A 23,258-nucleotide genomic window follows, 5' to 3' on the forward strand; every position below is an offset into this window, starting at 1 on the left:
ATACCTGGCCATGAAAAAATTTCCTTTCGCCCTAGACAGGGCTTGGCCATACTGGAACTCAATTTGTAGGCCAGGCTGACCTTGAATTTACAGAGATCCGCCTGCCTCTGCTTCCCAAGTGCTGGAATTAAAGGCATGTGCCACCACTGCCCAGGGCCATGAAATTCTTAAGAAAAACACAGCAGTTAGGAGACATGTTTTAAATCTCAGTGAGGAATGCAGTCTAGGTACCCTGTAGGGTGTAAAGCAGTGAGATGCTCCTGCTTCTGTTTTGATTACACCTCTGTGTGGTAGACACATCCTTGCATGTGACTCTCCCAGGTAGCTGCAGTTGCTAAAGACTTATAGGAGCAGTTTTTGGGAAAACTGCTTTGATAGCAGTCTTAAAAATCTTAATGCACACTCAGGTACAAGGTACTGCTGAACAGTGTCAAGAAAGTGGGGGACGCTAAGGGTGTGTGTGTGGGTAGTTTTCTTTTTAAAAAACCTTTTTTAAAAACCTCTTTGCTGTGTTTTCATTCAGTTTCTTCTGGATATAAGGAGTCGCACTATAACTCAGTGTGTAGCTGTCCTGGTACTTTGTTCTCTGCTGGGAATATTGTGCAAATGGTGTACAGATTGCAATAGGTCATGTGAGTTTATTTATTTACTTGCTAGAGATAATGAGGATGGAGCCCAGGACTTGGCTTATATTAGGCAAGTATGTTGCTGCCCAGATACATTTCCAGCCTTGAAGTACTTTTAATAATTACAATTAATAAGTAGTACAGAGTTTGCTCAACTAAAGTGTGAATTCAGCACTTGTTGGCTGTTTACATAGTTGCCTTGCCATCATCCTAGTCTGCTTTCTCATCACCTGTACATCTCATACCCTAGCACTTACTACTCCCCAGCCCTGGGTAACCCCCAGCCTAATCTTGTCTGTGGATGGCCTGCTGCGAACTTGAAGTTGGATAGTCTCTGGTTCTTTGTGACTACCTTCTTTGGGTTAGCCCAGTGTTTGAAGGGCTCATCCAGGGTCTGGAAGTGGAGTCCCACAGTGGTGGTGCTTTCTGAGTCACTCAGGTTTGGTCCCCAGCTTTGCAGGGGAGTCATTGGTGCTGTCAGTATCACTATTTATTTATTTTTCTTTTTTCAGGTTAATTTTTATTATTTTTTTCTTTTTATTAAGTAATTTTTTTTTCATTTTTACATTCCGACAGCAACTATTTCTTTTTAAAAATAGGTTTATTTTATGTCTGTGAGTGTTTGCCTGTGTATATGTATGAAAACTTTGTGTGTCTGGTGTCCATGGAGGCCCAGAGAGGATGTTGGGTTTCCTGGAACTGGAGCTAACGGGTGGTTGTGAGCTGCCATATAGGTTCTGGGAGCTGAACCTGGCTCCTGTGGAAAAGCAGCTAGTGCTCTTAACTGCTGAACCATCTTTCCAGCCTCTATTGTAGTGTTTAAAAAATAACAAACTTGCTGATGATTATAAATGTTTTTTTTACTCATTAAAGAGTTTATTAATTCAAATGTGTGTTTTCTCGGTTGTAGATTAGGGAGATAACTATTACTTAGAGTCAGAAGTCTTGGAAAATGCAAAATAATGGATCTGCTTATGTCTTCCAAAGAAACTTGGTTTTATGAAGCGGGGAGGGAAGTACAAAATGGTTTCAAATGGGAACTTCTGTGGCTCTGTATTGAGCTGTTGGTTCATTTTCTAGAAAATAGACTTTTAGCTGGGCATGGTGGTGCATGCCTTTAATCCCAGCACTTGGGCAGAGGCAGAGGGATCTGAGTTCGAAGCCAGCCTGGTCTATAGGTTGAGGCCTGTCCTGAGTTCCAGGACAGCCAGGGCTACACAGAGAAACTCCGTCTTGAAAAACAAAACAAAAAACCCAACAACAACAGAAAACCAAAACCTAACAACAAAAACCCCAAACAAACAAAAAAGTTAGCAATATATTGAATGTATTTAGGTGGCAGGGATGGACTGAGTGGATTCAGTAACATCTGCAGGCAGTTTGCTGTAGTATTCTTTGTTTAGATAAATAATTTGCATTCATTCATTCATTTTTTGGGGGGAGGGGGCGAGGCAAAGTCTCCTGTAGCCCAGGCTGACCTCAAACTCAGTATGTAGTGGATAACATTGAACTCCTACATCTACCTTCCTAGTACCACTGTGTCCAGTTGTATGTGAGGGATAGAACCCAGGAGTTTGTACATTCTTGGCAAACAGTCCACCCATTGAGCTGTATACCCAGCTGATTATAGTGTTCTTGTGTGTTTAATTATAGAAATAATAACCCACACTCACATACCATCCCAGAATAGTTGTAGTCTTACATGGCTGGAACCTCCAAACATATATGAACTTCATAGAGGTTACTTACTTTTTGGTGGTGGTGGTATGGATAGAACTGGGTAGACTCCTTCATTCAGGCTAGTGCTGTCAGTGAAACATAGCCCAGCCCTCTATGTACGTTTTTATCACTCCATTTTTATGCATGAGAAAACTTGAGTGGGGAAATGTGGGGCTCATGAATTGTCACAGTTGATGTAGTTCTATGTGACTAGTTGTGCTTTCTTTTTGTTTTTTGTTTTTGTTTTGTTTTCAGACAGTTTCTATGTGTAATAGCCCTGACTGTCCTGAAATATGCTTTGTAGACCAGGCTGGCCTCAAGAGATGTGCCTGTCTCTGCCTCTCAAGTGTTAGGATTAAAGGTGTCCAATACCTTTTTTTTTTTTTTAAAGATTTATTTATTTCTTGTATACGAGTGCTCTATCTGCATATTTTCCTGCACACCTGAAGAGGGCATCCGATCTCACTACAGATGTTTGTGAGCCACCATATGGTTGCTGGGAGTTGAACTCAGGACCTCTGGAAGAGCAGCCAGTGCTCTTAACCTCTGAGCCATCCCTCCAGCCTCTGTTTTTGCTTTTAATGTTACTGTAGAATAGACCTTTAAATTTTTTCTTTTTCTTTTTCTTTTCTTTTTTCTTTTTTTTTAAAGATTTATTTCTTTATTATGTATACAATGCTCTGCCTGCATGTATCCCTGCACACCAGAAGAGGGCACCAGATCTCATTATAGATGGTTGTGAGCCACCGTGTGGTTGCTGGGAATTGAACTCAGGACCTCTGGAAGAGCAGTCAGTGCTCTTAACCTCTGAGCCATCTCACCAGCCCTCTTTTCTTTTTTTTAAAAAAGATTTATTTATGTATACAGTGTTCTGCCTGCATGCATGCCTGCACACCAGAAGAGGACATCAGATCTCATTATAGATGGTTGTGAACCACTGTGTGGTTGCTAGGAATTGAACTCAGGACCTGGAAGAGTAGCTAGTGCTCTTAATCACAGAGCCATCTCTTCAGCCCATCTTTAATAAATTTTAATTAACTGTTGTTGGTGGTGTGTCTGTGTGTTTCCTTCGTGTGTGGCAAAGAATAGTATGTGCTGTTAACCACTGAACCTTCTCCCCAGCCCAGAACAGAGCCTTCCCCCTTTTGCTCTCCTCTGTTCTCTTTCCCTTTTCTTTTTCCTACCATCTTCCTTTTTCCCTCATTTCCCCCTCCCTTTTTTTTTCAAAAGAAAACAGGGTGAGGCGGTGGTGGCGCACGCCTTTAATCCCAGCACTGGGAGGCAGAGCCAGACGAACCTCTGTGAGTTCGAGACCAGCCTGGGCTACTAAGTGAGTTCCAGGAAAGGCACCAAAGCTACACAGAGAAACCCTGTCTCGAAAAACAAACAAACAAACAAAAAAACAAAAACCAAAAACCAAAAACCAAACCAAACCAAAACAAAAAACAAACAAACAAAAAAACCACATAAAACAAAACAACAAAAAAACCTCAAAAACCCAAACAAAACCAAAACAGGTTCATTGAGTACACTGTAAGGGCAGTAACAGGAGTCCTTCCTGAAGCCACAAATAAAACCTTTTCAAGACCGTCTGTCTGCCCATGTCTCATTTTGTCTAATTTTTTCTTTTCTTTTTCTTTTCTTTTCTTTTTTTTTTTTTTAGCTGAGGATCGAACCCAGGGCCTTGCGCTTGCTAGGCAAGCGCTCTACCACTGGGCTAAATCCCCAACCCTGTCTAATTTTTTCATCCTGTCTTGCTTTTTGTTTTTGAGGGTGTCTTGTATCCCAGGCTGGACTCCATCTCAAGGTATAGCAGAAGATGATCTTGCATTTTTGTTTCTTCTGTTACCATCTCTCAGAGTGCTTGGGTTGCTGGCATCTGTTTCCAGTACCCAGTTTGTGTGTTGTTGGGGATTAAACGTTGGACTTGCTGCCTGCTGTCAAGCACACTGTCATCATCTTCACTATGTTTTAGCCTTGTGGTTATTACCATTGGCTTTGTAGCCTAGGCTGGTCTTACTGTGTAGCCTAGGCTGGCTTCACACTTGTGGAAGTCCTCCTTAGTGGTAGGATTATAAGTGTGTGTGCCTTTTAGCTGGCCAGTTTCTTTGTGTTTTTTGAATTTAGGGTAACTTCAGCTTTCCTCCCACATAGCCCAGCAGGCCCTGCTAGGTGTTTTGGTAGAGCTCTCTCTCCACTTCCTCACTGGCTCCACTCTAGTTGTACTGAATCTATAACCACGTCAGAAATATGCATTTTTAATAGTTTGGGCAGTGTTTTCACATGGGACTTTTTAATGAATTAACTAATTAATTAATCCATTATTATTTTTTGAGATGGTCTCACTGCGTAACCCTGGCTAGCCTGGAACACAGAGCTCTGTCTTCCTCTCCAGTGCTCAGTGACACTGGGTTCACAATGCATTTCTATTTTTGTATTTTCTTTTAAGCCTCCTTCCTTTCTCACTCACCAAGCCACCTTTTATTTCATTTTTTGTTAATTTAATTTTTTTAAGCTAGCAAAGAGAGTAATGGGTTTTATTCTTGCATTTTCACAATAGATATCATTCTACTTTGTTCTTTGCTCCCTGCTCCTCTTCTTTCTCCCCTTCTGCTTTCTTGTGACATAGACTCCATTATCCTCTCCTTATCTCTAGAACTTCCTTAACCTTTCTCTCATAATCCTCTATTTTAAGGTCCTATATATATGTGCACAGAAAAATTCATCCAGATGGTGGCAGCACACAACTTTAATCCCAGAGAGACAGAGGCAGACGGATCTCTGAGGCCAGCCTGGACTACAGAGTGAGTTCCAGGATAGCCAGGGCTACACAGAGAAACTGTCTCAAAAAAACAAACAAAACAACACAACACAACACAAAAAGAAAAGACAAAAAGCAAACTGCGGCTTTGGGGGTTAAATACAGATGTTACATGGGAGGGAAAACACGCAACGTTATCTTTCTGTGCCTGTTTTTTTTTTTTTTTCTGAACATGTTAAAAGAATTTCATTTTTTTAGCTGGTAAGATACAGTTATGTATATGTACCACCTTTCTTTCTCTCTTCCTTCTCTGCTGGCTAGGCTAACCTCAAACTAGGTATGTAACCAAGCACAAACTTAAACTGATCCCTCTCTTCTTTCTTCAAATGTTGAGATCATAGCTATGCAGAATCACATTCAGCTTGTGCCATATATTCCTTATCCATTCATCTGTCGTTTACTTCTAGGCTTTCTATGTCTTGGGTATTGTGAATAGTGCAACAAGAAACATGGGTGTGTAAGGATCTAAGGATCTCTGCTATGTTGTCTTAGAGTCTGTATTAGTTACTTTCTGTTGTTGTGGTAGATCACCATAACCAAGGCAACTTAATAGAAGTAAGGGTTTATTTGGTTATGGTTCCAGAGGGAAAGAGTCCATTGTCATTATGGCAGGCAGGCATGGCAGCCTAAGCAGAAAGCTGAGAGAACACATCTTGAACCCCAACCAGACTGAGCCAGCAGTGGGAATGCCTTCAGGCTTGAAACCACAAAGACAGCCACCAGGGTCATTCTTCCTCCAGCAAGGCACCTTCTAGACTTCCCCAAACAGTGCTACCAGCTGGGGCCTGAGTGTTCAAAGACAGGACCCCGCATCTCCTTTAAGCTTCTGTTAAAGTACCTTCATTTCTGGTAGCCATCACTAGATCCCTCTTCCTTTCAGAGTTGGATACTCTTGTGCCTCTGTGGTACTTGGTTAAAACATTTAGCAACAGTCTTAGAGTTAAGTATTTCTTGTCTCCATTGGGTGTTACCATGCTTTTGCAGGAAACAAGTGATTGACTTGCGTCCAGACAGACCCACTGAATCAGAATCTCCGGTGCTGAGTTTAATGTATGTTTTCAAGTCCTCCCTGGTGATCCTTATGTGTGCATTTGTTAAGGACCACTAAGACGCTTCCTCAAAGAAGTCTTCAAAGCCTCTTATTCCCAGCACCTGGCAAGTAGTATATAAGTGATGAATGAAGACATCATCATCAGGGCACATTGAGGAGATGTATTGAGTGAAGTGTTTTATTTTGAAGAGTATTACGATGTCATTTTGAACTGATAAACTTGTAAGGTGTAACTGAGTATAAGATCTTGAATACTGAGATGGCTTGGGCTTGAAGGAACATTCTTTTAAAAGGTGTGTGCTTTGCGCCCGCCGGGCGGTGGTGGCGCACGCCTTTAATCCCAGCACTCGGGAGGCAGAGCCAGGCGGATCTCTGTGAGTTCGAGGCCAGCCTGGGCTACCAAGTGAGTTCCAGGAAAGGTGCAAAGCTACACAGAGAAAACCTGTCTCGAAAAACCAAAAAAAAAAAAAAAAAAGTATTTACTTATGTATGTATGTATGTATGTATGTATGTATGTATGTATGTATGGTTTTTCGAGACAGGGTTTCTCTGTGTAGCTTTGCACCTTTCCTAGAATTCGCTTTGTAGCCCAGACTGGCCTCGAACTCACAGAGATCCGCCTGCCTCTGCCTCCCGAGTGCTGGGATTAAAGGTGTGCGCCACCACTGCCTGGCAAAAAGTACTTACTTACTTTTTATTTGTGTGTCTGCACATGTGTGCTGGTGTTCTTTGATGCCAGAGAGTACATTGGATTCCCTAGGGCTGAGTTACAGGTGATCTTCTAGAAGAACACAAGGCTCATACCCACTGAGCTGACTCTCTAGCACCCTCCAGCTGGTTTTTGCTAGTAGCTTTTGTTTTTCTGTCTCACAAAAGCTCTCCCATTCTGTTAGGGGTTTCAGATAGTATTCTAAATATGTCTGTAGGGATATGTATTTGTATTTATTTTCTTCCATAGAAAGTTGCTCTCAGAAGTATCCTTTAAACCTTCAGGGTGCGATTCCCTTTTCCTAGCTGAGCAGATTCTCTCCACATAGTCTCTTGATAGTTCACTCCTTTTTGCTCTTTGAATTAACAGAAGAGAGCCTGAGTGTGTGTTCACAGGTGGGCTGGGTAGCTGGCCCTCATGTGTGGCTGGATGTGGTTCTGTTTGTACTCTTCCTTTACTTCTCTATTTCTTGTGTACTTTCTTCTAGTGCAGCTTTCTTGGGTCTGGATTATTGCAATTCTTTCTGCTTTTATTGTATAAAAATAATTGGAATACCGTAAAAGTATTTGGATCTTTAATATAGGATGCTGAGTTAAGACTCAAGTTCTGTCTCAGAACTTGGTTCTATTCAAACTATGGTTTGAATAGATATGACATCCATAGACTCATGTGTTTGAGTGCTTGGCCCATAGGGAGTGGCAGTCTTAGGAGATGTGGCTTTGTTGGAGTAGGTGTGGCCTTGTTGGAGGAAGTTTTTCATTGGGGCGGGCATTGAGGTCTCATATGCTCAAGCTTTGCCCAACTTGGTACACAGTTCATGTCCTGTTGCCTGCTCATGAGGATGTAGAACTGTCAACTATTACTCCAGCACCATGTGTGCTAAGATGCTGCGCCATGACGATAATGGACTAAACCTCTGGACTGTAAGCCAGCCCCAGTTCAATGTTTCCTTTATAAGAGTTGCCATGGTCATGGTGTTTCATCACAGCAGTAGAAACCCTAAGACAGGGTTTAATTTTTTGTGTGGTTTTTGCTTTGTTTCAAAAAAGATAGGAAGAGAACTTCATTCACAATTCTCTGTTTGAGAACTAAACAAACAGACAGTGTTAATGATATAGGAAACCCTAACTGTTCAACATCTGCCTATCATCATGGCACTGAAGGTTGATCTGTCTCTGTTTCAAATAGTGCTGTCTGTAGAAACTGTCCATGGACGTTCCATACCTAATTTGTTTATTTCTTGTCAGTTATCTGCTCTTGTCATGATTTCTCCCTTTTTTTTTTTTTTTTTTCAAGATTTATTTGTTATGTATACAGTGTTCTGCCTGCATGTATACCTGCAGGCCAGAAGAGGACACCAGATCTCATTATAGATGGTTGTGAGCCACCATGTGGTTGCTGGGAATTGAACTCAGAACCTCTGGAAGAACAGCCAGTGCTCTTAACTGCTGAGCCATCTCTCCAGCCCTCAATTTCTTTTCTTTTCTTTTTTTTTTTTTTTTTTGGTTTTTTTCGAGACAGGGTTTCTCTGTGTAGCTTTGCACCTTTCCTGGGACTCACTTGGTAGCCCAGGCTGGCCTTGAACTCACAGAGATCCGCCTGGCTCTGCCTCCCGAGTGCTGGGATTAAAGGCGTGCGCCACCACCGCCCGGCCAATTTCTTATTAAGAAGTAACTATACAGTATTCTGTATACAACTTATTTTTTAAATAAATACAAACATTTTTAGAAAATTTGGTATTTGTGTCCATGTGTATATTCTACGTGTGCCCACTTGTCTACATATGTACAGGTATGCATGGAGGCCAGAAGATGGCATTAGATCCACTGAAGCTGGAATTAAAGGAAGTTGTAAGGTGCCCAGTGGTGTTGGGAACCAGACTATGATCTGAAAGAGCAGCAAGAACTCTGACCACTGAACCCTCTATCCCCATGAAAGCTTTTTCTTAATTTTGGCTATTAATGATCTGTTTCTAGAAAAGTAATGATTTGAGTGCCTCTTAAAATATTTTGTGTGTGTGCGCGTGCGCGAGAGGCTGTTTCCCTACGTAGCTCAGATTGGCCTTGAACTCACTATGTAACCCAGTGTGATCTCAAGTTTAAGTGATCCTTCTGCCTCAGCTTCCCAAGTGCTGGAGTCATAGGTGTATGTCACCACACTTGCTCCTGAAGGGCTTCCTGAAAAGAATAATTTTAAATTTATTTCATTTTATTTTGTGTATATGATTGTTTTGCCTGCAAGTATGTGTGGGCACCATGTGTGTGCTGCTGCCCGCAGATCAGAAGAGGGCATCAGATTCCCTGGAACTGGAGTTATATATAGATGGTTGTGAGTTGCCATGTGGGTACTGGAAATGAACCTGGGCCTCTGCTAGAAGAACTTTTAACTGCTGAGCCATTTCTCCAACCCTCTTTCTCCCCTATCAAAAAGTCTTGCTGTGTATTCAGTGCTTGTCTGTAACTGTAGTGGTCTCAATGAGAATGGCCCCCATAGGCTCATATATTTGCATGTCTAGTCCCCAGTTGATGACCAATTTGGAAGGATTAGGAGGTGTTTCTTTGGAGGAGGTTCTGGGTGTGCCTTTGAGGTTTCAAAAAGCTAATGCCAAGCCCAGTGTCTGCCTGCTCCCTGTGGATCAGGAGGTAGTATAGCCTTCAGCTACTTCTCTAGTACTATGCCTGCTGCCACGTTCCCATGCATGCTGACATGATGATTATGTACCAACTCTGAAGCTGTAAGCAAGCCTCCAGTTAAATGCTTTCCTTCGTAAGAGTTGCCTTGGTCATGGTGTGTCTTCACAGCATAGAACATTGACTAAGACAGTAACTCACTCTGTAGCCCAAAACCAGCCAGAACTTATGGTCCTTTCCCTCCCTCCCTCCCTCCCTCCCTCCCTCCCTCTCCCTCCTCCCCCTGCCACGTCTTCCTCTCATCCTGTCTTTCTTTCTGTCTTTTTATCTATCTATCTATCTATCTATCTATCTATCTATCTATCTATCTATATTATTGTTATTATTAATTTTTGGTTTTTCGAGACAGGGTTTCTCTGTGTAGCTTTGCACCTTTCCTGGAACTCGCTTTGTAGACCAGGCTGGCCTCGAACTCACAGAGATCCGCCTGGCTCTGCCTCCCCAGCCGCCGCCGCCGCTGCCGCCACCGTCACCACCACCACCCAGCATCTGTCTTTTTTTTAAAGACAGGACTTCTCTGTGTATCTCTGGCTGTCCTAGAACTCACTCTGTAGACCAGGCTGGCCTTGAACTCACAGAGATCTACCTGTCTCTGCCTCCTGAGTGCTGGGATTAAAAGTGTATATCACCACCCAGCCACCCTTGTTTCTTTTTGTAGTTATATTTGCATCTATGTGTGAGTATGTGCACAAATGTTCAGGTGCCTGCAGAGGTCAGAGGTGTTGAATTCTCTTGGAGTTGGAGTTATAGGTGCTTGTAAGCCTCCTAATATTTGTGCTGGGTTCTTTGGAAGAGCAGTCATGTACTTTTAACCACTGAGCCGTCTCTCCAGCCCCCACAATTTGTTTCTTGAGGTGGGAGTGTGTGTGTATGCTACCATGCTAGGCTACCCAGGATTAAGAGGTTCTACATTTTTATTTTATTTACTTAATGGTTTTATTTATTTATTTGAGATAGGTTTCTCTGTATAATCTTGGCTGTCCTGGAACTTGTTCATATGGTACTTTGCGTTGTCCTACTTTGAGTCTTTATGTACATGCTTGTTTCTCTTTTAAAATTTAGAAATGTTGCTGGGGTTATGGTGTATGTCTTTAGCACCTGGGAGGCAGAGGCAGGTGGATCTCAGTGAGTTGGAGAGTTCGAGGCCAGCCTGGTCTACAAAGTGAATGCCGGGACAGCCAGGACTGAAATAGAGAAACCCTGTCTCGAAAAACTAAACCAAACTAACCAACCAACCAACCAACCAAACAAAGGGCATGTTTTAGGGTGCTGGAGGAGTGGCTCAGTGCACTTGCTGCTCCTCTAGAGGACTCAGGTTACACGTTCCCAGCACCCACATGGGGGTTTGTAGCTCTCTGTTAACTCTAGTTCCAGGGGATCTAACACCCTCCCCTGGTCTCCACAGGCAGCAGGCACACACATGATGCACAGACATACATGCAGGTCTAACACTCATACACATTAAAAAATTTAGACATTTTAAATAGCTATATCAAATTCTTTAAATTCTGCTAGGCAGTGGCGGCGTATGCCTTTTTAATTCTGGTATTTGGGAGGCAGAGGCAGGTGGAACTCTTGAGTTTGAGGTCAGCCTGGTTTGCAGAGTGAGTTTCAGGACCCTGTCTCTAAAACTGCCCCCCTCCCTCAAATTCTTTAAAACACATGGTTCTTCCTATTTTGTAGCTGTTTGCTACTTTCCCCATTATAATATCAGGTTTGAAATTTTTGTCAATAAATCTTTGCCCATATTTCTGATAATTTGCTTAGGCTTTAGATTCCTGGAAGTCAGTTTACCAGGTCAGGGGGCATAGATGTTAATAAAACTTATAAAATTTGTTGTTAGAGTCTTAGAAAAGCCAGTAAAGCATGCTGGGTTCCCGTGAGGCAAAAGAAGAGTCATTTGACAGAAGCTGCCTCTAGGGCTATAATTCTTGCTTTTTTGTCACTTCCATTTGCTCTCCTGGCAATCATCAATAAGATTGTCTGTAGCTAGAGTTTTCCTGCCTGGCCCACAGTCAGGACAAATCTCTGTCACCCGCCAGTCCCACAGCCTCTCAGACCCAACCAAGTAAACACAGAGACTTACATTGGTTACAAACTGTATGGCTGTGGCAGGCTTCTTGCTAACTGTTCTTACAGCTTAAATTAATCCATTTTCATTAATCTATACCTTGCCACATGGCTCGTGGCTTACCGGCATCTTCACATGCTGTTTCTCATCATGGCGGCTGGCAGTGTCTCTCTGACTCAGCCTTCCACTTCCCAGCTTTATTCTCCTCCTTGTCCCGCCTACACTTCCTGCCTAGCCAATGGCCAATCAGTGTTTTATTTATTGACCAATCAGCAACACATTTGCCATACAGAACATCCCACAGCACTTCCCCCCCCCTTTTTTTTTCCAAAAACGCCCCATGTTGGGCGCCAAATGTAGATGTAACCAACCTTCTTATTAAATAAGAAACACAGAACCAATGCAAAGAAGAAAGCCAAGAGGTCAGAGCTAAGAGCTAAAACCTTACCCTTCCTCCTGCAGTGGTCCTACCTCTGTGTTAAAGTCTTTATTTAGTGTTCCTGTTCTGCCTTCTCATTGGTTGTAAACCCAACCACATGACCCGCCTCGTCACGACCTGTCTGTATAGGCCTCCAGGTTTTCCTTGCTTGGTATTGAGATTAAAGGCATGTGTGTCCAATAATGGCTGTATCCCTGAACACACAGAGACTTACCCAGCTCTGCCTACCAAGTGCTGGGATTACAAGTGTACGCCACCACTGCCCTGCTTTCCTATGGCTTGCTAATAGCTCTGACCCCCGGGCAACTTTATTTATTAACATACAAATAACATTTTAATACAAATAAAATATCACCATAATTGTCATTTATGAAGTTACAGATATTTATGTAGATGACTCAGCTTTTAATTCAGCTAGATGTTCAGAGATCACTTATAGTGAAATAGGAGTAATTTTCATGGCATTGCCAGTCATGTCTGCATGTAGCCGAAGTGACTGTTACTTCAGGTATGAAGGGAGAGAGGCCCACTATGGCTCTCAGTTCTCAGACATCCAGTCCTTGAGGAAGAGGGAGCATTTCAGCTGGAGCGGTAGAGGGACAGTACTTCAGTGACCATCCTCAGTGTGGGCTTGCCTGGTGGGTAGTAATTTCTCCTGTGAATCTGTTTTTATAACTGATCTTTCTCACTGTTAATACCTCCCCCTCCTTTTTTTCCATGCAGAGTCTTACCATGTAGTCAAGGCTAGCCTCAAACTCAGTGACCCTCTTTTTATTGTTATTGATTCAATACTGATGTCATTGAAGCATCTCTCCAACAACAGATGGGATATTCTCAATTCATAGTAAATTGTGCTGTTCTGCAAAGCTTCTGTCTTAAGTGTCCTATGTATTAAAGGTGACTTTCATTGTTCACAGACTCCTGCCTTCCTTAGACACTAGACACTACAAGCCTACTCTGCACCTCCTCACAAAACAGAAAACAAAGAAGGAAGTGTATTTTGTTGACTAAAACTGGAGCAAAATTTACTGAGACAGGAATTTCCCGAACTCAATCTGTTGTACTGAAAGATACTCCCACCCCTTGGAGATAAGGTCTCACCATGTAGCCCTAGATAACCTGGAACTTACTCATGAGATCTGCTTGTCCTCCTCTAATGTTGGAATAATGTGTGCCACCACACTTAGCTTTTGGTCTAGAACTTTCCCTCTCCTCTGTGTAGGAGTTGTAGGCAAGCACTGTATCACTCGGCCATATCCCTGCCTCGCCTTTCTCTCTTTTTAAAAGATTTAATTTATGTGTATGAGTGTTTTGCATGTATGTATATGTACCACCTGAGTGCCTTGTGCCCATGGAAGTCAGAAGAGGGTGGCTGATCCCCTGGAACTGGAGTGACATGATTATGAGCTGCCATGTGAGTTCTGGAACTGACCCTGAGTTCCTATGGGAGAGCAGCAAGTGCTCTTTAGCTGCTGATCATCTCCAGCCCTTCACTTCGTATTTTATGAGGAGACTAGTACTTAGAATTTGTTCAGCCCAGTTTTAAACAGTTTTGAGTAAACTTCCTTAATTTACTTTTTACCTTTTCTGTGTATTTTAAGATTGATATTTTAGAATGAAACTTTACTGTTATGACTTTTATGTGCTAATTGCAAATAACCATTTTTGAGGCAAATACACCTTTCTGTATAGTCATAAATAATAAGTCACATGCATAAGCCTATACCTTAGTAGCTTCCAGACAAGACTTATATTTACACTAAGTAGGGCCTTCAATAGCAATTAACTAATAATCTTTCCAATTAAAGTGGCCTTGCCTTTATTATTTATTTCATCAGCATGAATGAGTTTGGTGAATTTAAGAGGGAAGAACGGGTTGGGGATTTAGCTCAGTGGTAGAGCGCTTGCCTAGCAAGCGCAAGGCCCTGGGTTCGGTCCTCAGCTCAAAAAAAAAAAAAAAAAAAAAGGAGGGAAGAACACTGGTAAACCAGTATAATTGGGAGTTTTGTGTCTAAATGACTTCTCATTGGCTAATTTGAAATATACTTTATGCTTTTCAACTCTGGGAATTGTCTTCATGGCTATGAAGAAAGGCTGGCCTTGAACTCAAGAGATCCACCTGCCTCTGCCTCCAGATTGCTGGGATTAAAGGTGTTACTGCCACTGCCCGGCTACAGCTTTTTGTTTCAAATAGAAATTTCTAGTATAGGTTAGTGAATACTGACTTAGTGGCACCCTGTTTTGTCTGAGCGGATCTCTTGTATATGCAGTAGAAGACTGGACACACTGTCACACCGAGCAGTTGAGGAGTCATAATCGGAGCATGCTCTTCAGTCCTAGCTTGTAAGTGGTGGTGAGGATTGACTCCACACTCTAGGAGCTCTTGACTGGTGAGGTCCATTCATACCCTTAGCACAGGACTCACCAGTGTTTGTCTGCTTTAGCTTTATTTTGTGGCCCCAGTGACTGCAGGGCTTACCAGTGTCTGCTTTATTATTCTGTAGTCTATTTAAATGAAAGAAATGATAATTTATGAAAAGTGTATATATGTATGGGTCATTAACTTTAAAAAATTTTGGAGCCAGCCTGGTCTACAGCTTTGGTTTACAGAGTTCTTGGACAACTAGGGCTGTTAAACACAGGAACCCTGTCTCAGTGCCCCCCCCCACTCCCCCCACCCCTTGTATTCTGTTGTGCTTGACTGAGCCTTTCAGTCCATCCTGCTGTGCAGGCCCCTCCCCCACCCTAATTTAGGCCAGCAATATGACTGAGTTGGGAGACTCAGAACTACCTTTTTCTTTTCTTTTCTTTTCTTTCTTTCTTTTTTTTTTTATGGAGACCGGGTTTCTCTGTGTAGTCTTGGCTGTTCTGGCACTGGCTCTGTAGACCAGGCTGGCCTTGAACTCAGAGATTTGCCTGCCTCTGCCTCCTTAGTGCTGGGATCAAAGACGTGGGGTACCACAGCCTAGCACTCTTTTTCTTTTCAATGACAATTGAAAAAAAGATAATAAGATTACCATGAGCATGAAACAGTGATTTATTTGGGGGTATGGGACAGTGTCTGAATGTCTTCACTTAGTTGTTGGTTTGGCTCAGAATTGGGAAGGCAGAAGAATGGGTGTACATTGAAATGTTACATTTTAGAAAATAACATGTTCAGACTTCTACTAGGGAGACAAAACACACACTCTTTCTCTCTCTTCCTCCCCTCCCTCCCTCCCTCCCTCCCTCTCACTCACCCACCCACTCTGTCTACATAGGAAGCCCATGACAGAGCAAAGTATGGATACCACCAAAGTCAGTCTGGTGAGCCAATGAGTTTTATTGGGGCTGCTCAACAGGAATATGGGCAAGGGGTTACTTACAGAGCAGAAATGCCTTAGACAGCTACCTCACCAAAGCTCACAAACAGCTGGCAACCTGAACCTCATTGTACAGTGTGCAGGCCGCTCAGCAGGTTGGAAAGTATCCATCCCAGGTGGCTCAGTTCATCTAAACCTCTTCCAGGCAGCTCTGCTGCTCTGGTCTAGAGTGACTGAGCAGTCTGTATTGTTTACTCTGGAGAGTCAATTTCAAGGACTTCTGGAAACTATTTTGAGTTGCTTGCTTTCTGTCTTAAGGAGCTTCCCTGCAGGATGGAATGCTTTGATCTAGGAGGAAACTGCTATACAACATCAAGCAGTATAGGTAGTTGTGATATTTTGATGATGAAAATGAAGCATTGAAGTCCATACAGATTCCTGGTCTCTCTCCCCCTTGAGAAGGGTGATTAAATTTGCTCTCTGGATAAGCATAGAGATAAAAGGGCTGACTGTGGAGACTCTTGAGTATTTTACAGAGAATAGTCACTGAGACAGACACTGTTGCCTGTGTACTCTCTTATTGGACATCTTTGTCTCAGTTGTTGATTTTGACATGTTTGTACAGTTGCTGTAGGCTACTCATAGTTATCCAGATGAGAAATCAGTGACAAATGTGGCTTTCTGTTGTGATAAGTGTAGGAGTTGTAGGGTATAGTTAAGTGAAGGAGATGGTAGTTGGCCATTGAGAATTTCTCCCCTTTTTAAATGTAACTCTGGCTGGTTTGGAACCCAGAGGTCCATCTTCCTCTCATGAACCACCTCACCCAGCTTAAAATACAAGTCTCAGCCAGGCAGTGATGGCACACACATTTTAATCCCATGTGAGTGCTGGAAATTAAACCCAGGTCCTCTGTAAGAGCAGTAAGTGTTCTTAACTGCTGAGAAATCTCTCCAGTCCCTAAAAATAATTTTTTTTTTAAGGAAATTATTTTGCCATGCAGTGGTGGTGCTTGCCTTTAATCCCAGCATTCAAGAGGCAGAGGCAGGTGGATCTCTGTGAGTTCATGGCCAACCTGATCTACAGAGCGAGTCCTAGGACAGTCACGGCTACCGAGAGAAACCCTGTCTTGAAAAACAAATAAACCAAAAAAACCCCAAAACAAAACAAATCCCTCAAAAATTTGTGAAGTACTACTTTGGCTTTTTATTTTGTGGAGTTCGTTTCTCTCTCTCTCTCTCTTTCTCTTTCTCTCTTTCTCTCTACCTGTTATGATTTAATTTTGCAGGGCCTTGTGTGACAAAACACCAGATTAGTGAGTTAAATTATAGAGCAGTGTCTGTTCTTCCTGTTAGAAGAAAAGGCAGATATTGGGCCCATCAGAACTAAGTCTTGAACTCTGGAAGAGGAAAGAAAACTCATGGCATAAGGGTGATGATGTTTAGAGGTGGGATGAAGAGGAATGTGGTCAGATCAGCTTTCATGGGGCTCTGATGAAGGGGTTGTTATTTGGGATTGGAGAGATGGTTGAGCAATTAAGAGCTATTCCTGGGCGGTGGTGGCACACGCCTTTAATCCCAGCACTTGGGAGGCAGAGGCAGGCGGATCTCTGTGAGTTCGAGGCCAGCCTGGGCTACAGAGTGAGTTCTAGGAAAGGCGCAAAGCTACACAGAGAAACCCTGTCTCGAAAAACCAAAAAAAAAAAAAAAAAAAAAAAAAAAAAAAGCCGTTCCTGCTCTTGCAGTGGCCCTGGGTTCAATTCCCAGCACCCACACTGCAGCTCACAACTACCTGAAACCTAGTTCCAGAGAATCTAATCCCCTCTCTTTGTCTCTGCAGGACACCAGGCATGCCTGTGGTGTATACACAGGCAAGCATTTATATACCTAAGATAAAAGTAAAATTTTATTTTATTTTATTTTATTTTTTGGTTTTTTCGAGACAGGGTGTCTCTGTGTAGCTTTGTGCCTCTCCTGGAACTCACTTGGTAGCCCAGGCTGGCCTCGAACTCACAGAGATTCTCCTGGCTCTGCCTCCCGAGTGCTGGGATTAAAGGCGTGCGCCACCACCGCCCGGCGATAAAAGTAAATATTTTAAAAAGGAGATGGTGGTAGTGTCTGTATGGGAGGAGGTAGCCATAGGGCAGCATTTAATTACCAACATCTCCCTGGATGGGGAGAGAAAATTAGGTGTTAATGGCAAGTGGCACAAAGAAAAAAGAAATGCGTTTGTGAAAAGATAGGAGATAAAGGAAGTCTTACTACAGACATTTAGCAGTCTTGAAAAAGGAATTACCAGATAAGAAATTAATATAACCTGCCAGTCAGAGATTTCTGAAGAAAAGGGAGGCAGAGGATATTGTAACAACTTAGGAAGTTCAATCTTGGTGGGAAGAGCTTGCTGCTGACTACAAGGGCAACTAGCTTTTCTCCTTGCTAGTGAGAATGGGTTTAGTACCTAGGTCAAACATTCCTTCTGTAGCCTACATCTTTATTCTCCATTTTTTTTTTTAATTCCTTTGCGTTTCTATTTGGTTATTAGTTTTGTTTCTAAGGAAGAATTTTGGCTGGATGACTGTCCTGATGCCAGCAACCATACCATACAGAGTTCCCATAGAAACACATGGTTTTCTGAATAGGTTGAACATACATCTGTGAGAAGGATTTGGTTTATGTGCTTTGGTTAACTGTAGGTGAAATTTTCAATGGAGTTTGTGGTGTGCCAACAAAGAAAGTTTTAGGGTGTGAGGCCCTTTCTCAGCATAGGAGGAAGAAAGACGGCATGACGTAAGGAAAGGATAAAAGTAGTTTGTTTTATAGGTGAGGTGGAAACAGGCCTGGAGGGAGGAAAAGAGTAAAAGAAGGGTGGGTGTAAGAGGAGACCTGGGAGAAGAGGAGTAATGGTGGCATGGTAGCCTAAAGGAGAAGGAATGCTGCAGGAGTGGGGTGGGCGCTGCTCCAGGGGGAGCAGAGGCCAGTCAGCTGAGCACAGCAGACAGGGAAGCCAGTCTGCACCTGTGGTCTCCAGAAGGCGGGGGACAGGAAGGACATTAAGATCCTTGCAGGGCTAGAAGGTGCTTGGTTTGCTCATGTACTTGACTAAGCCATAATTGGAGAAGGCCATTCTCTGAGGTGCCGTGTGGATCACTTGTGCGGTTGTTTCGCTGATGCTAAAAATACGTGTAATCTAATCTTACCTACCTAATCTTCTAGTTTACTTGGGAAATAGGAACAGAATGTTTAGTGTTCCTGCTTAAAACTGTATTTGTAGTTTTTTTGGTGTCCAAGAATTGTTTAGTTCTCTTTAGTATAAGATGGATTACACCGCAAGAGATAGACCTGTGTGCTTTCCAAATTCTGCCTATAATTTTTTTTTTTAGTTTATTTTAAAAATTTTATGAGTGGCCGGGCGGTGGTGGCGCACGCCTTTAATCCCAGCACTCGGGAGGCAGAGGCAGGTGGATGTTTGTGAGTTCGAGGCCAGCCTGGTCTACAGAGTGAGATCCAGGAAAAGGCGCAAAGCTACACAGAGAAACCCTGTCTCAAAAAACCAAAAAAAAAAAAACAAAAAAAAAAAAAAAACAAACAAAAAAAAATTTTTATGAGTGGGCTGGAGAGATGGCTCAGCGGTTAAGAGCACTGACTGCTCTTCCAGAGGTCCTGAGTTCAATTCCCAGCAACCACATGGTGGCTCACAACCATCTGTAATGAGATCTGGTGCCCTCTTCTGGCTTGCTGTCATATATGCTGTATACATAATAAAAAAATAAAATCCTAAAAAAAAAATTTATGAGTATCAGTATTTATGTATGTATGTGTTCCATGTGCCCATGGAAGTCTGGAGAGGGCATTGAATCACTGGAACTGGAGTTGTGATGGTCGTGAGCCCCAACATGTGGACGCTGGGAATCAAACCCAGGCCCTTTACAAGAGCAACAAGTGCTCTTAACCTCTGAGCCATCTCTCCTGCTCCTGTTATGTATAGTCTGGTAAAGTTCAGACTGGCCTTGAATTTGTGATCTTCCTACCACAGTCTTCTAAGTGCTGGGATCATGTAGGTTACCATACCCAGCTTGAATTGTATAAACTTATGTTTTTAGCAAATACCCCAAAGTTGTTACAGCCTAGTAACACATTATATCATTAGTTGCATAGTTTGTTACCTGTGGGTTTTAAAGTATTTGCTAGAAAGCAATAGTGCTACTGTAATTTTACATAGTTTTATTCACATAAACCAACATTCTAAGTCTTAAGGGTTTTTTGTTTGTTTGTTTGTTTTTGTTTTTCCAAGACAGTTTCTCTGTGTACCCCTCCCTGGATGTCCTGCAGCTCACTCTGTAGACTAGGCTGGCCTCGAACTCAGAGCTTGCTTGCCTCTGCCTTCTGAGTGCTGGGATTAAAGGTGAGGGCCACCACCGCCTGGCTTAAGTTGGGTTTTAAGTGCTATTTTGTAGCTAGAGTTTTTCTGCCTGGCCCACAGTCAGGACAAATCTCTCTCACCTGCCAGTTCCGCAGCCGCTCAGACCCAACCAAGTAAACACACAGAGACTTACATTGGTTACAAACTATATGACCGTGGCAGGCTTCTTGCTAGCTGTTCTTATATCTTAAATTAACCCATTTCTATTAATGTAATAGTTGCCGCATGGCTCGTGGCTTACCAGTATCTTAACATCTTCTCATGGTGGCAGCGTCTCTCTGCCTCAGCCTTCCACTTCCCAGAATTCTCCTCTTTCCTTGTCCTGCCTATACTTTCTGTCTGGCTACTGGCCAATCAGTGTTTTATTTATTAACCAATCAGAACAACACATTTAACATACAGAACATCCCACAGCGCTATCTTTCTCCTTGCTTAGCCCTAGCTCAACCTTGGCATTAGTTGCTTCATCTTAGAAATTGTCCACCAACCTTGGGAAGGTGGTGGCCGGCAGGACAGCACGGTTAGGAGGCTCTCTCTTTAGGCAGCACCTTGTTTTTTTTTTTTTTGTTTTTGTTTTTGTTTTTGTTTTTGGTTTTTTGAGACAGGGTTTCTCTGTGTAGCTTTGTGCCTTTCCTGGAACTCACTCTGTAGCCCAGGCTGGCCTCGAACTCACAGAGATCCGCCCTGCCTCTGCCTCCCAAGTGCTGGGATTAAAGGCGTGCGCCACCACCGCCATTACCACCTGGCAGCACCTTGTTTTCAGGGGTGTAGAAAAGCTTTCTTCTTCATAAATATCTTTTTCATGGATTGGCAGACTCTAGTCTTAGAAAGCAGAGATGGATTGTTGATCAAAATTGAGAAGACTAGCAGATGGCAAAAGGACTTTTGCTGTTTTTGAATCATAGTCTTTCTGTGAAACTCATAGTGACATAAAACTTCCCATCATTTTGCCTTATGGCTTCTGGCTTGAAGGAGATGACAACTTTGAATAGTCATTCTCATATTTGATTTCCATTGTTAATGTTATCTTTAAGAAATTTGCCAGGCATGGTGGTGCATGACCTTAATCCCAGTACTAGGGAGCCAGAGACAGGTTGATCTCTTGTGAGTTTGAGGCCAGCCTGGTCTACAGAGTGAGTTGCAGGATAGCCAGGGCTACACAGAGAAACCGTGTCTTGAAAAAAAATTATTATTACTATTTGTGTGTGTGTGTGTGTGTGTGTATGTGTATGTGTATGTGTATGTGTGTATGTATGTGTGCGTGTGCATGTGAAAACAACCTGTGGGAGTCAGTTCTTTCCTTGCACCATGTGGGTCCTGGAGATCATACTCAGGTCATCAGACTCAGTAATAAGTGCCTTGATCCACTGTGGTCTAAGAGTTAATGACTTTAGAGCTGATTAAGTGGAAGCTTAAAGAAGTTGTATATAGATAGGCTTTAATGCCTTGTGAGGAAGGTTTCTTGTGATATATGCTATTTCTTTTCTCCCTTGTTTTGAGATTGGGGGCTTCCTGGGACTGCCTCCTGTGGATAGATGTTCGGATACTCTAAAGTTTACAGCCGAATATCTTGGAGTGATCCAAGAGTACTAGTTCCAATTGACCTCATTTATACTTGACTGCTGAAGGCTGAGGTGCAGTACTATTGTTCAACATATTGACCTCTGCTTATTAAAGTATGTGAAAAGTAAGCTAACTTTATTGTTATGTGATGTTTTCATGCTTTGAAAATAGAAGGGAGTGGGTAGGATAAAGCAGGGATCATTTCTGAGTCCTGATGGTTTAAGGTAAGTGAATGCTTAATAGTTTGAGTTTTGTTACCATGCCTGTTGACTTCTTAAAGTAAACATTGAAAGATTGTACTTTTGTGCATGATAGGTATGTAATATTCATAATGCTGACGTGAAGCTTTCCCCTTTATTCTGAACACTAGGTACGCTCTATGGATGAATTAAATCATGATTTTCAAGCACTTGCTCTGGAGGGAAGAGCTATGGGCGAGGTAAGTGAGCTGGTGTGGTTGAAAGTAGGTGTTCTTAGGAGAAGCTTGGAGTTGTCTTTCATCAGATGTGTCTGAATCTAGTCTCTAGAAATATGTGCTTGCTTTTCCTTGTTGCCATCCTCACAGTAGAATAGGATGCTGGAGAGTTGTGCCAAAACTACTGGTATGGGATGAATATTAACTTAGTCCAGTTACTTAAACAACAAAGCACCAAAGTATGAGCACACATTAATAAATGTTGATAAGTTAGATGTAATATGAGTGTCCAAACATTTTGATATCCATCAATTGTTCTTACCTTCACCTCATTTTTTCAGTGGCTAGGTGCTTTGGCAGTAGGAAAGGGAGTTTTAGCTGTGCTGCTAATCAGGGGATGTTAGTGGCCTGTTTAGACGAGTGCCTTTGTAAAGGATAGTACCTACGGCTCCATTGTGAATGCAGGATGCTCCTTAGGTTTCTGGTCAAATACTTACAGATAGAGATCTCAGCTAGTCATCTAGAAACAAGCTAGAATCCAGAAACAAGAACTTTGGTTTCTTTGTAGTGTTTTAATTTTTTTTTGTTCATTATATTGTAAGTAGAGTTAACATTGTTTAAAAGGGGAGTGTAGTTAAAGTACACCCAACCTCTGAAGGTTCTGCTTGTTGACAGGAATTGTACTGATGACAAGTACGATAGACTATATTCAAATGTCAAGCTGAAGACTGCATAGATTCATTCCTAAGAGGCCATTTGCTCATGGCTGTCGTTCTGGGCAGTAACTTTGGTTTTATCTCTTTTGTTCTGCACTTGAAAGTTCTCCTGTCTACTTTAATGTTTGTAAGGAGGGTGAATGGCTATACTTTTAGATAACATTTGTGTGGTTTCGGGAATGCTGTTGGTCCAGGCATTGTGCTGGGTTTGGAAGATTTAGAAGTAATGCAGTCCCTTTGCTGGGTTTACACTGAGCGCTCCAGGGTTGCTTCTGTGGTAGCATTGAGTAGTCACAGGCTTGTGCTGCTTTGCCCCTGGGATTCTTGCTCTTTTTGTTGAAAGATTTTTGTTTTGAATTTTTTTGAATTTTCTTGTGTTCAGAGAGGCCAGTTTCTGCCTTCCAATCTTGGGTTCTGAATTTTAGGCAATCCTAGGTGTTGTTGTGTTACCTGTGCCTGCCTGCTGTCATTGGAGCAGCATGTTGTGATAAACTTCACATGGTACTGGGTAAAAAAACTTCGTTACTTAATTTCTAGAGTCAGTTTAAAGAGAAAATTAAGAGATTTGTTAGCTAGTAAATATGGAAGGATAAACTATTTTATCTTCTCCCTATTCCTGTGATTCTAACCTATTTTTTGTTAAAAGTCCAATTCTAAAACTGAGTATTGTTGGCTCATGCCTTTAAGCCCAGCATTGAGACACTGAGGCATGAAGAGTT

General features: G+C 42.4%; 1 protein-coding gene across 22 annotated transcripts in view; it reads left to right on the top strand.

Moving 5' to 3' along the window:
* The window catches only part of Pum1 (pumilio RNA binding family member 1), a 125,289-nt gene that overhangs the window by 14,452 nt on the left and 87,579 nt on the right, over nt 1-23,258 (top strand). For all 22 annotated transcript variants that reach the window (XM_059255053.1, XM_059255052.1, XM_059255056.1 and 19 more), the window contains one exon: nt 21,779-21,847. In XM_059255053.1, coding sequence (XP_059111036.1) covers nt 21,779-21,847 — 69 coding nt within the window. The remainder of the gene's footprint in view (nt 1-21,778; nt 21,848-23,258) is intronic.

Source organism: Peromyscus eremicus, chromosome 2, assembly GCF_949786415.1.
Source record: "Peromyscus eremicus chromosome 2, PerEre_H2_v1, whole genome shotgun sequence".
NCBI lineage: Eukaryota > Metazoa > Chordata > Mammalia > Rodentia > Cricetidae > Peromyscus > Peromyscus eremicus.